The sequence below is a fragment of the Corylus avellana genome, chromosome ca4 (genome assembly GCF_901000735.1).
Source record: "Corylus avellana chromosome ca4, CavTom2PMs-1.0".
NCBI lineage: Eukaryota > Viridiplantae > Streptophyta > Magnoliopsida > Fagales > Betulaceae > Corylus > Corylus avellana.
The window spans coordinates 14577323-14592133 of record NC_081544.1 but is presented as its reverse complement, the minus strand read 5'-3'; the positions used below and the strand labels follow the sequence as shown (position 1 = coordinate 14592133).

Below are 14811 nucleotides of genomic sequence, written 5' to 3'. Positions count from 1 at the left end.
ATATATATATATATATAGTAGAAAACAAAAGAAAAATAAAATAATTAAGGTAGATTTAATCGTTAAAACTTAACAATGAAAGCAGTTCCCAACAATGGTGCTAAAAATTGATGTGGTCTTTTTGTGTGCAAAAATATCAATAATAAAAATACCACTCGAAATAGAACAAATCCTTGTAGGATATAGCTATATTGAGGGTGTCGAACATAAAGGACTGCGTGGATATTGTTATCAAGCTTTTCAAGATTAAATATAACTCAATTTAAAATATAGTTGATTTGTTTTGTTTTTAAACTAAATACATAAAAGTAAAAGTAAAGACGAATAATATGAGAGATAGAATAAGGGGTTGATTTCACCACTAACCGCATAACAATGGTCAATCTTAAATTAATAAGGGAAATTCATCGTCTCACTCGAGTAGTCAAGAAATTATCATTATTAAGAAATAAGTATAATCCATATTTGGTTGGCACAGACTGTCCACCTAACTACTAAGATGCTGTACGATTCGTCTTCCTTAGGTATGGATTATCTAATTCCTTAATAGGCTACACACAATCAATCAATAAGTATAACTCATTTTCGGTTGGCACGAACTGTCTACCTAAATTACACTAAACTAGGGTGTAGTACAATTCGTCTCCATAAGCATGGCCTATCAAATCCTATTGATCATGTACCATTTAAAACCGTTGTATAACAGTCATTCATATAATCATAGAAAATATAAAGGATTGAGTTCAATCAATATAAAAGACTTTCTAAAACAAGAGAAGAATTTCATAATAATTGAATATAAAAAAACATTAAGATCAATTCTCACAGCTATACAACCATCATGCATATAGAAAAACCCAAATTAAAATACAATTAAACTATTGTTACTCGGAAAAGGCTACATCAACGCTTTATTACGAATTAGTTGCTCATCCTAGTGCTGGGATAGCCTCCTGCCATGTTTTTGTTCTCTTCAACTCTCCAAGCCTCCAAGAAGATAATTTCTATCTAAAACTAAGCACATATTTCTTCAAGGCTTAGAAGCCTATTTATCGGAATTGAATAACCCTAGGAGCCCTACGAATCCTATAAAAATCGTAGACAATCTCTTACTTGGACTAGGAGACTAAAGTCCCTTTCCCATGTGAATTTGGAGCTTTTTCTGCGTTCTGTAAGGCCAAGTGCGCTCGAGGCCAAGGGGAATGTGCTTGAGCTTAGGCGAGAAGGCACTTGAGCCTTGGTTTTGCGCTTGAGAGCATGACTTGCGTGCTCGAGCCTAGGGCTGAGTGGGCGTGATCCCAGTGCTGACAGTAGCTTCTCAAAGTGCGTTTTAAGCCAAAAATCAATGTTATTTATTATATCTTTATTAAACACCTGAAAACACTAAAACAACACAAAATAAAACAAATAATAATGTTAAGGAATTGACAAATGCGAGTTAAATGACTTAAATGTGCAATATTCGGCGTTTATCAATTTTTACAATACAATTATTCATATTTATAGAAAGATGTGGTAGGTGAATACAATCACAATTTTATGGAAATGAATTATAACTTAATTTTCTAAAATAATATATATATTGAATAATGTCAAATTCATATAGGATTTATAGGCCTAAATCCAAAAAGAAAGAAAGAAGAAGGTGCAGGCTACTCGTGTAGCGATTGGAACGCGTGTGGAAGTATGCTTCCATCATATGTGACTCATTGCTGCCCTCAGCAGCCAGCAGGCACCCATAAAAAAATTGGTTCCTTCACTCCGTGACACGACAATTATCACATAACATCATAAGTAGAAAAAGGGCAGAGAGAGAGATGCAAAGCTTCCATTACAGTGCTCTCTGGGCTCCACGTCTTCCTCGCACGTGACAACCCCAACAAAAGGAACCAGACAAAAAACACTTACAAAGCTCTCGAGTGCACAGATTTGCATCCTTCCTCTCTCTTTATCTCAATAATCCCTTCACGCAACAATCCCAAGAAAAGTAGACAGAACAAAAAAAAAAAAAAAAAAAAAACTTTCGAGTGCACAGACTTCCATGCAACAGAAGTCAACTGCTGACACATGACGAAAGGACTGAACATAGATCTTACGATTTTTATTTTTTTAATTTTTTTAAATCGATCTTGTGCAATTAAGAATCATAAGCTCAACGTTACTTATGCAATATTTTTTTTTAAAAAAAAGTAATAATAATCTGGAATTCGTTATCAAACTAATCGACAAAGAATTGTTTTATTGGAGTGCTGTAGAGTGATGTTATTTTTGTCTTTGAAATTAGAGTGCGAGACTGTTTAGCTTTTGAATATAAGATCATTATATAAGAGAATAATTTTACAAGGACTAAATGTAAATTAGGTTCTTTGTACCTTCCAATAAGAGAATCACACATAAGTATAGACACAAAAACTGAAAAAAAAAAAAAAAAACAAATTATTTACTATTCTCTTCCACAATCATCTTCTAAACTCCAGAATCCTCATTCCCCCAATTCCAACACAATAGAAATCAAAGCAACCAAAATACCTAAGGGTTACATGATTTGAGAAGAGGTTCGCAAGCAAGCCCTACACTTGTTGCATGATCTGAAGAGAGATGAGAAAGACGTTTCATAGATGTTAAAGGTAATAAGAATTTTGCAGTTGCCTACTTTGCTAATGCGCTTTTCATATGTATGAGCTCTTAAAGAGGGGATTATTCACGAGTTTGGAAGCCATTCATAGCCGTCGACAAAACTAAGTGAAATAAATGGTTTAACTTCCTTGGCGTTTAGAATTGGGGAATGAAGGATTTTGGAGTTTGGAAGATGAATGTTGAAGAGAATATATAGCAAATAATCTAGTGTTTTCATCTTTTTTTAGTTTTTGTGTTCCATGCCTATGCGCCATTCTCTTATTGGAGGGCACAATAACCTGATTTGTGCAGATCTTTATAGAAGCTATTCTTGACTATATAGATTATAGTCTCTTACCATAAATTAATCTCAAGAACATCGATTGATTTTGTTATGACAATAATAAATTGATTCAAATTGCTAGCAAACTTGATGCATAAAGTCCGGATTCAAACAATAGATTATCTGAGTAATACCTGATGGAGTCATTTTTTTTTTTATTATTATTATTATTTTTTATATATGATTAATCAAGTGAGATAGATGGGGAAGGCGATTCGAATATGTGACCTTCACTTCATGAGACGTGATCCTCAATCAATTGAATTAACCTTAAAGGTCATTGATAGAGTCAATCTTGAGTGGAGCTTAAATAATTTATTCTCGCAACATAGTTCAAAACTTTCATCATAGGACAAAGAGCGAGGGATTAAAATTAAAGAGGGCATTGTATCTTGTAGTGAAGCCAAAAATATAAAAGATGATGCCGGCCACTTGAAGTGCGAATGGTATTTAGATACATATGATTTCACTAATTTGCAATAATTAATTAATGAAGTTGTACATTTGGATAAAAGCATTATAAGACGGACCGCCACTTGGATCACTGTTATAGGATCCTAATTTGGCAAACTAATCTCATCCAGATCATCCAATGATAAGAAAACTTCGTCCAAGCATGACAGCTCTGCTCCTCCGTCGTCATCTTCGTTACGCTCATACACTCGGCAGATTACCCATTTACTATAATCCTGCAAGCCAAATTCACAGCAACATATTTCATAAATAACACAAGTCACATCTATATATGCAACACCGGCCCATGAGGCTGGCTAGCTGGAAAAAGGGATGAAATTGGACTTATAAGAATTTAAAAAGTCAAACAAGTAAAAGTAGTTAACTATTTTTGAATGGCCCCTTCTTTTGGATGATCTAGTAGTAGAGGTGGAAGAAGCAGCGGAATCTGAGAGACCATATTCTTGCATTGTCCAGTTGGTTTTGATGCCGGAAGGAGCATCCCCGACACAAAACACAAAAGATTTCTTGACACCAACGTTGTTGCCAGAGCTACTGATGACCGGTTCCTCAATGCCCATTGCCTTCCAGTAGCCGTTACTTGTCATTCTATTTTGCGTCGTCCGGCTGTAGAAGTACCACTTGTTACCCTCCGCCAAAGCTTTCCCTACAAATTATATATAACTCCAAAATAGTTTCTATTTATAGTAAGAATTAAAGAAATGAGAAAGAAGAAAAGAACAGAATGTGTATATATATACCATCAAGTTGCCATGGATCATACGGATAGAGACCAAGATCGGGAATGACATCTGGGTGGCAGGGTAAGAGAGTGGCCTTACGATGAAGGAAATGAACTACAAGCTCTTCGTCTGTAGGGTAGAATCGGAAACCGGGGGGTAGGTTGACATTGTTATCTCCCATCAATCAATATATATGTATATATATAAATACTTATAAGAAATGGAGGCAGATCGATCGAAGAAGAAGAAAAAGGTAGAATGGGATGGTGTTCTAAGTCCTAACTTAGAAGGTTGGTTTTGGCTATGGATGATATTGCTTATATATATATATATATATAGAGAGAGAGAGAGAGAGACTGACGTGAGATAGAAGGTGGGGTATGATCAGAAATCACATATGGGGGAAGGAAGAGACGTTTGAGTTTAATTTCAAAAGAATTAAAATGGGTGCTTCTCTTCTCTTCAAGGCGGCGGGGCAACGGAATAACGGAAAGCATGTTATATAAGATAAAGATAAATTTCCAAATAACGGGATCAATTGGTGTAATATAAGAGGAAGCAGGAGAGGGTGTCAGATTCATTCACTTCTTTCCAATTTATATATTTTCTTTTTTTATTTAATTAATTAATTAATTTATTTGATAATGTGTGGGTCATCATCACACTTCATGCTTAGATCATCGACATGCCTCATCCACGTGGCACACATGGAAATATGGGTTTGGTCATGGACCATATTCAACTGGGTGCCCCACCTCTTAAGGAGTGTGCCGGTATACCAATAATGATAATCATAATTTTAGTATTAAATAGCTTGGGACTACCTTTTCTTTCCTTCTTTTTCCCCCATCTCCCCCAAAGTTGTAATCAATGTTAGAGTGAGAGCTCGACATGCATTTCAGATCCAACATACTATATTTTCTTTTCTTATCAATTAATTATATCTTTTATCTACTCTATAATTCAAAGACAATTTTTTACCATATTATGATCTTATATATTAAATCAAACATGTTTATTATATATTTATGTTCTTACGACAAGTGATGTTTATATATGTATATATTATACCATTAATGTGAACTATTAATTCATAATCTGAAGATTGTTATATCACTATAATGTGATAGTTAATTGTTATTTGTATTTCTATGAAGATTTAGTAGTTTCATATTAATATAATACGTACATTAGAGGAAATCAACTAGTAATTTTCATATCAATATTTAACTTCTCACTAAAAAAGAAATGATCACTATATATTGTTAAATCATTACTTATCTTAAAAATTTAAACCAATAAAAAAGACAGAATTTAATCATTTAATTAATACTTTAAGACTCCCCCTCACATATAGGCTCAAACTATCCCTCAACAAGTGAGGCACAACAAATGAAATAAAAAAATTCTAATGGGGACATACTATATATAGAGTTAAGATTCGAATCCAAAACCTTTTTGTAACACTCAGAAAGTAAGACATACATTATTAAATATTAAAACTTAAGGGAAAATGCATAAAATATACACCGAAAGCTATGATAGGATAAGTACTGAAGGGCCCAGTAGTGATAGCACAAAACGATACAAAGAACGGATTCAAAAACACAAAGCTTAGGTTTTTCTGTGCAAGCTCGATTGACCCAAAGCCAAGCTCGATCGACCGAGTTAGGGTAAACATGTCAAAAATTAGATTTTGGCATAAAAAATCAATAGTTCAAATGAGGCTCGATCAATCGAGGGAATAACTCGATAGACTAAGCTCTATGAAACGGCATATTTGACTCACATTTATTGAACATGATGATGTCTCGGTTGATCAAGGTCCAAGCATGATCGACCAAGCACGTGTCAACAGATTGATACCTGAGATGGCATAACTTGATCGACTGAGCCTTAAGCTTTATTGAGCAAAATTCATCTACACCAACCTGTAATGGCTTTTTAATGGCTTTAATGGCCGAAGAAAACTTCATTAGTTTCATTCATTTCATTTAAAAATGTTAGGAAGTTTTTGTGAGAATGAGAAATACAATGATTTTGGAAGAAGAGTGAGGTTTCGGTGAGAAAAGAAGAAGGTATTCAAAAAGATGTACTTGAGGAAAGTATAAATTCTCACCCTCTCTTTATTCATGAAAGTTGTTAGTTAGGTAGAAACGTTAGTTGTGATGTCGATGTAGTTATGTTGTTATTGTGGAAATGTGGAAACTAGGGTTTTGTAACGTTATGATGAGTCTAAGCTTGCATGGTGTTGGAATAAAATGTTTAAAGATGCCATTATGACGCCCAAAATAAGTTGGAATGAAAAAGTGTGAGGTTTTGATCAAACTAGAATTTGTGCTAGGGTTTGAAATTTGGAGTTGTGGAAAGATTTTAAGACATTTTTTTTAATGTGATCTAAGTAGTATAAATAATGGTTGGTGTTAGAATCTATGGAAAATATATAATATTTTTCGTATATTCCATAATTAGGTTGATATTGAAATATTCTCTATTTATGGGTTGATTGTAATCAAATATTGAGATTGTAATCAAATCAAAGAGATTTAATTACTAAACTTGTATGTAGACACTACCCTATTAATAGAGACCTTTGTATTGTAGACAAATGAAGTTAATGAGCACAATGTAGCCCTTAGGGGTATTCTTAGTGGTGGATGTAGGCATCTAACACCGAACCACCCGTAAGTTTTTTGTGTTCATTCTTTCTTTTGCTTCCGCTACAATATTCCACATCATCATTATTTCAACATGGTATTAAAGCTATATATTTAATACGGTATCAGAGAAACTTTCTTGTGGCCTCTAAAAACGTCATTGACGTTTTTCGGCATTCTCTCCGACGATCTCACTATTCTGATTGTCCGTGCATTGCCAAGCTCTCCATCTTTCTTGTCAGTCTCTTCCACGCCTTCAATGCAGCACAATTTGGAAAAATAATCTCAGAATCAAGCTTGCAAGGTATAGATCCATCGATTTGTTGAACACCCATCACCACCCGCAGCCGCACGTGCCTCCATGCGCCTCCTAAAGTTGCAGCAGTGTTATCCACGCGCCACCACGTCTACTTGATCAGCCAAGTTGCCAGATTGTTCCATAGATCCATCGCCGGTCATCCCATATCCGCCAAGAATGCCTCCATATCATGTCTGACGCACCTCCGCGCGCCGCCCAAAGTTTCGGTCGTTCCGCCTCTGCTGCTTTTGCCACAGGCCACCATCGTCGCCTAATTCTGACGGCAGGACCTCCACTCGATAGTGCTTCCTCCAGCAATTCTAGAACAGCCTTCACCGTTGCCATCGGAGCACCGATGCGCTGGTCAAAGTGACTACGCGTGGGCTTCACATGCACAGGCACCGCCGGCCCCTCTCGAGCGTGCACCACACGCGCTAGAAGACTTCCCTTCTTACTGCCAACCACGTGTCAACCTCTCAGAGAACCACGTCAACCTTAGCCATGTCATCTCACTGTGACATGTCAGCCCTAGTCACATGTGGGGTCATCTGCCAAGTCATTTCCTTGTTTGGTTGACTTTGACTTCTCTAGAGTTGACTGTTGACCATTGACTTTGACCAGTCTCAAAGTTGACCAGGTGTTTCCCTCTCATTTTTTCGTCCTAATTTCAAATTTGGGGTCTGTTTTTGCTTTTGGCATCTCTATATGGCACAAAATGAGATTCTTCAAAAAAAAATAAAATAAAGGTCCAAGTGACCACATCATGCGCGCCACGCGCCGATCAAATTTGGTGCGCCAATCTAATAACCGCCCAAGTGGGCTCATTTTTCATTTTTATTTTTGGCCCGTTATTGGCCCCTTTTGGATTTTGGCCCGTCGTCAGCCCTTGGCCTATTGTCGGCCCCTTTTGAAGTTTGGCTCATTGTCAACCTTGGACCATTGTCAGCCCCTTTTTTGGATTTTGACCTGTCGTTAGCCCTTTTTGAAGTTTGGTTCATTATCAGCCCTGGCCCATTGTCAGCCTCTTTTGGAGTTTTGGCTCGTTGTCGGCCCTTTTGCATCTGCATTCACCAGCCACCTGCTGTCGTCGCTGGCCGCCGTGCTAGCCTCTATCTCTTCTGACAGTCACCACCATCTATGGCTCGTTCCCGACCTCCGCCACTACCGTCATCATTGTTTCTGATTTCAAACTCAAGGTTCCAGAATATTCCACCTTGAGTTTGAAGAGGGATGTTAGAATAAATGGAAAATATATAATATTTTCTGTATATTCCATAATTAGGTTGATATTGAAATATTCTCTATTTATGGGGTTGATTGTAATCAAATATTGAGATAGTAATCAAATCAAGGAAATTTGATTACTAAACTTGTATGTAGATACTACCCTATAAATATGGACCTTTGTATTGTAGACAAATGAAGTTAATGAGCACAATGTAGCTCTTAGGGGTATTCTTAATGGTGGACGTAGGTGTCTAACACCGACCCACCCGTAAGTTCTTTGTGTTCATTCTTTCTCTTGTTTCTGTTACAATATTCCGCATCATCATTATTTCAATAGTTGGTATGATAAATGGCGAAAAACAAGGAATTTTAGGGTGTTTTCGGAATGGAGAAATTATAGCCAAAGCCCTTGTGGTCGATCAAGACTGGAGCTTGATCGATCGAACATGGGGAAGGACCTACTCGAAAACCTTGGGTGATCCTTTGGTCAATGGTTGAATCGACTAAGTTGGTTGACAGAAACTTCTCAGGGGTCGCACGGTCGAATAACAATTGACCAAGTCTGGGTAATTTTGCAAAAATAGGTTTTTTTTGGGAAGTTTTGTAACTTATGGTTTCTAAGGGTTCAAGAAAAGTCTTATGAGATTAGGAAGGGTTAGAATATGACGGATAATTGTAATACATATGAAAAGAATGATGGTTGCAAGGCGGAAGGACATAAACCTGAGTTTAGCAAAAGTTAGACCCAAAGGACCCTTGAACTACGACGCGTTTTGAGAAGACCTCCCATATTTGAAAAACTCTCAATTTCACTCATCGAACTTCCAATTTGATTCAATCTAGCTCCCTCCAACAACTTTTTCCGTTAAATCCTAACAAAACCACTAAAAAGACCAAATTACCCTTCAATTTGATCTTTTTAGTGGTTTTCGTTAAAAAAAAATTGAAAAAAAAAAAGAAGAAAAAAGGGTCACAAGGTGACTTATGGGTTAGCAGACCCATGGCTCGGTCCCTACCACGACCCGCTTGGGTCTATTGATCTCTATGGTATTTGGTTTTGAACTTGAGCCTAAATACTTTTTTAGTTCATGTGGTTAGGGCCGATATCAAATGGGTACCTCGATTTCAAAAAATCTCATAGGTGGTACATGTCGTAAACTTAAATACCAACTTTGTCATTCCATCCAAGTTCCATCCATTTTTTTAACGGAAATCCACGTTAACACACTTGAAAATGCAACACATGTCTCTTATGCCACATATTTAAGCCAACCCAACATATCATGGGTGGTACTTGTGGTATTTAAGCCACATTAGATGCTGAAAATATTAAAAGATTACCGAACTCAATTTATACTCAAACTAAAACAAGAACAAGATTAAAGCCATATTGATTAAAACCATTTATCATTTCTCCTCAAATTGATTAAAACCCATTAATCCCTTCTTCATCGCCAAGTACTTTTGTGAATGTGCCTACCTTAGAGTTTTCCCTAAGGGTGGCCACAACCCCTAGGGTTACTAGCCACACTACCCCCAGGTGGTTCTTCAGCCACAGTTTGGACCCATGGCTGCCTCCCCAAGGTAGTGCAACCATGGGTGGAAGGCAGGGCCGGCTCAGTGGCTAGGCCACTGAGGCGGTCGCCTAGGGCCCCGAGTTAGTAAGGTCCAAAATTTTTTTTAATAAGACCTAACAAATTTTTTAATAAGGCCTAAAAAAAATTTTAATTTTATTTTAACTTGAGGCCTAATTTTTTTTTTTTTTTTTTTTTTTTTTTAAATAAGGCCCAAAATTTTTTCCCATAAAAATTTAAGGCCTCTAAAATAAGGCCTTAATATAATAAGCCTATTGTAAAATAAGACCAATTAACCCAAAAAAAATATATGTCACATCAATTTTTTTGGACAACTAGTAATTAAAAGTTAAACTTAAAAGTCATGAAACAACAATAAGAATGAAAATAATAATAATATTATAAAAATATAATAATATTATTAAAATAAATATTATTTAATTAATATTTAAATACTAAAAAAAATAAAGTCCAACATCAAAAATTCGCCTAAGGCCCCCAAATATATTGAGCCGGCCCTGGTGGAAGGCTCACATTGGTGTTGACCATGATTCACAACCATAGTGGCTACACTATATGCATGGTGGTCCAACCACCATACAATTAACAAAAAAAAAAAAAAAAATACTATTCTTTTGCAATTTAAAAAATGTTTCATTGATCAGAAATACTTTTTGAATCACTGGGATCAACAAAATAATTTAATTCAATGAAAAACAAGTTTGAAAGAATAACATGTGTTCTGACTTGTATAGACTTGTATATACATTTTTTACATGTATAGCGATTATTTTAATTCAAATATGTTATATAACATGTGTTCTAACTTACATTTAATTCAATGAAATAAACTTGTATAGCGATTATTTTACTATCCAAATATGTTATATACATTTTACAACATGTTTCATAACCAAAGAAAGTTTTTTCTTTGGTTATCCATTAAAAATAATTAATACAAGTCTATGCATATTGTTAGAATTCAGAATTTCAGCCATGTTACATGTTTAAAACAATTGGAAAAAGCATTTAGAATCCAAACACTCGTCCATTTTTTTTTTTTTTTTTTTTAACATATTAACTACGTTTTTAACATGCCAAAACAATCTTTGAACATATAAGGCATGTTAAAACATGAACAAATGTTTCTTTACAACAACACTGTTTCAAATGCTACAATTTAATAAAATATTAAGCGTGCTTCAAACCACTTGATCCAATCAAGGTCGTACCATGATAATATACATGTTAAAGGACCAAGAACCGACGTAGTGGAAGACTTAGTAACAACAATCAGAAGCGTCTGCGTATTCTGACCAAAATATAAAACAAGCCTGCAAGCTTAAAAGAAAGATAAACTTCGTAGGGTGTTTAAGAAAATTTTTCTAATTTGATAATAATTCAATTGAGTCTAAGTTTTACATCAACGAACTTACATATATATAGAGGAGACTTATAGAGAAAGTAAACCTAATTTTAGTAGCAATAGTAAACCTAATTCAAATAAGGAAATGAAATAATTAAAGTAAATTTAATCCTAGTAATGAAAGGAAATAAAGTCATAATCAAATAAAATCTTAAACAAATAAAATCATAATCAAATAAAATAAAATCATAATCTAAAATAGAAAATCAAATATAATTGACAATCAGCTGGAATCATGATAAATCTTTCCTTTTGTACTTCCATTGTCTGAGAATGAGTAAAATTCTGATCAAGCGGTGCGCTCCAATATTATTTTTGATATTTTTCTTATTTTCGTTTTCACCAAAAATATGGGTAAATGCCACCCTACATCAGATACCCCCACTTGAAAAAAACTCATCTACGAATTTTCTTTGGGACATGGCAAGCGCAGCTCCTTCGAAGAAAGGTACTTTGAGAAATTTACGTAGATAGCTCCAGGACACGACTTTTCATTTTTGTTTCATTTTATAAAAAGTTTCTCCAATGATTTCTTATTGGATGTCATCTTCAACTTCACCGTTTTCTTCAAAGGAATAGTCATTGTTCTTTATTTCCTTTATGAAGTATGACCCCTAGCTGATTGAGCTACCTCTTGGGGATAGGATAAACCAACTTTTGTAGGCAACTTTACACCTTATTCTTAGGCTTAAAATATTGGGAATTGTGGAGATCATAGTTCATGTATCATTGTGGTTTGTTTTTTTTTTTTTTTTCTTAAAAAAAAAAAAAAACTGTAGTAATAATATGTGGAGGAAGGGTATGTAAATAAGCCAAAAGTGTAGTGGGGTGATAATGAGAAAAAGACTAGAAAGTTGAAACAAGGAGAAAGACCCCATAGCCACCATCTCACTCTCATAGAGGCCCTTTTCCTAGAAAGCCACTGTTTGGTTGCAGGATACAAAGAGAAACAACCCTAAGTAAGAGAAGATGCTTCATATGCCCTTCCACCAATGACATCACAATGACCCAATTCATTCACCCTCTTATTGGAACTTCTGCAAGAGACAATATTCGGCTGCATATCTTGCTTGTACTTGGATCATCATCATCATATAAATATTTGAGAGAGTTGTCATTTCTTGATCCATTATTGAATATTATAAATGGAATCAATGAGCAAGTTTAGCTGAGAGAGATGATCATGATGTTGTGCAATTGAGTGGTAGGTATGGGGTATAGGTTAGGCAACTTTAGCTCTCAAAGGAACCTAATTTCGTCCACTTCTTAGGGCAATAGACTTTAGGCATGGGGAAATTAGTTTATATTTCAAATCTTCAAAAATGGGTATAAAGTGACATACACATGCAAGTAGGTTAATTAAGTAAACCTAAAAGAGAAAAATCGAAAAAAAAAAAAAAATTATATTTTTATCTCATAATTATTTTCAGCTAACTATTAACCCAGTCCTTATTAAATAAATAAATAAAAAATAAAGAGTTGGTTGAAATTGTTAAATCAATATCGTTAAATAGTTGTGAGATAAAATTAAATGTAATTTATAGCATTACTCAAAATCTAAACATTCGGTATTTAAAGCGCCAAAATCATACCCAAGCAGAATAAATAAAGCTTCAAGCTTTGTCACCAAGATTCGCAAGTCATAATTGGCACACAAACAACCTCTAAGGTTAAGATCCATCCGACAACAATGAACAACAATAAAAAGAAAATAAATAAATAATTCACCACCTTAAAAGAAATTGGCATAAACAATATAGACATGGAAAGCCACTCACCCATCCAAGACAACCACCATGAGAAATATATGATCAATTTGCTTTAGTACCGTTCCGTCGAGATTGTGACCGTTTGGCTTTTGGCAGTCGTTAAAACCTTGTGTTGATTATGAACCAAATCTGTAGTATTAAATGTGACTATTTTTCCAAGATTTTTTTGGCAAAGTCAACATTGACATTATCATCTATATATAACTAATTTTCTAAACAAATGGTCAACAGTTTTTATTACACTCATTCTCCCTCTTAAATATTTTTAAGAGCATGTTTGGAAGTGCGTTAAGGAGGGCAAAAAAATATTTTTAATACTTGCACTTAAAAAAATGCTAAAATGCACTTTTTGGAAAAGTTTAAAATTGAAGTTTTTTTTTTTTTTTTTTTATAAAAGCTCTTTATGACTTCAAAATCTCTACTTTCCAACATAATTCCAAACATACTCTAAACGTAATTTGAAGAGAAAAAATTAAATGATTAAAATAATGATCTAAACTAGCCTATGCCCTTTTGTTATTGTGTTGCCCGAAACCTCACCTTCCACATTTTTTTCTTAATTGAATAAGGAGAAGTATTACAATGGAGGATCGTTCTCATTCCTGATCTGAACGGAAGAGAGAATAGAAAATTATGTAGAAATGCTTTCAAAATCAAGATGGGAAGCGATCTATTTAGTTAAAGCATGTGAACAAAACTTGGCACATTTAGATACTTTCAAAGCATTCCAGCGTTGAAGGGAGGATATGACTAAACTAATGTCAGAAATACAATGAGCAAAAATCCAAAAAGAAAATAAGGGATGGTTGTTAATCGACTAAACCTCACCTTCCACTTAATTGTTCTTGCTCTCTTTGTTGCCCTTTCTCAAATCTTGAAGGCTGGGGATGAGATGCTACATTCTAGAGCATTAGAGTTCCGCCCCAACATCAATCATATTGCGATATGTGTATCATCCCCATAATAAAAATTTTAAAAAGAAAAAATGACATAGCATCTTGGACAAGCAAATCTTCTGATCAGTGAAAATGGATAGCCTAATTATGTTTATGGCTAGAAATTACATTTTTAACTATCCCATAAGTATCCCAAAACATTTTGAAAATTGATTAAACAAAATAATTTTATTGTAAATTAAAATTAATAATGATAAATTAAAATTACAACCCTAACCTCAAGAATCCAATGGACCACTAAAAATGAATGATTGAGTAAAGGTAGGAGGATGTTGTAAAAACGGAAAGCACAAAAAGAATTAGTGGTCGTGGGGTCTTTAGCAATTGGACATGACATTTGTTATTGAGAGATGGTAAAGAAAAAGTTGGCCATCCTGAAGTGTTAAGAGCCGTATCAGACTTTGAAGGTGAGTGGAGAGATGGTGGTGATGGTGAGTGCATAATTGTGTCATCTCCTCCGATTGGATTGGACCAACCATATTCATCTCTATCCCCCTCTCCCCAACTTCTCTCTAAGGAGTTGAACCCATGCTTATCTCTATTATTCAAGTCCAAATCATACTTATCTAAACATGTTTTACTCTAAAACCATATGCTACACATACTCTCTAATCAAACGTTCACTCTCGGACGATGTGATGGTGAAAAGCATCATTACACTGTCACGATAGAGAGTCAACACTTTAGAATGAACGATTGGGAGCATCGCTAGCTCATTGCCTAGGAAAATTAGTCAATTGCCTTGTGCA

The 14811-nt window shown here is 34.9% G+C and overlaps 1 protein-coding gene across 1 annotated transcript; it reads right to left on the bottom strand.

Moving 5' to 3' along the window:
• Positions 1–3259: 3259 nt before the first annotated feature.
• Positions 3260–4529, bottom strand: LOC132179615 (NAC domain-containing protein 104). The gene is made up of 3 exons (XM_059592358.1): positions 4174–4529; positions 3799–4079; positions 3260–3648 (listed from the first exon to the last, which is right to left on the bottom strand). The coding sequence occupies exons 1-3, from the start codon at positions 4334–4336 to the stop codon at positions 3517–3519; spliced, it is 576 nt and encodes a 191-aa protein (XP_059448341.1). The 5' UTR covers positions 4337–4529; the 3' UTR covers positions 3260–3516.
• Between the last annotated feature and the right edge of the window lie 10282 nt (positions 4530–14811).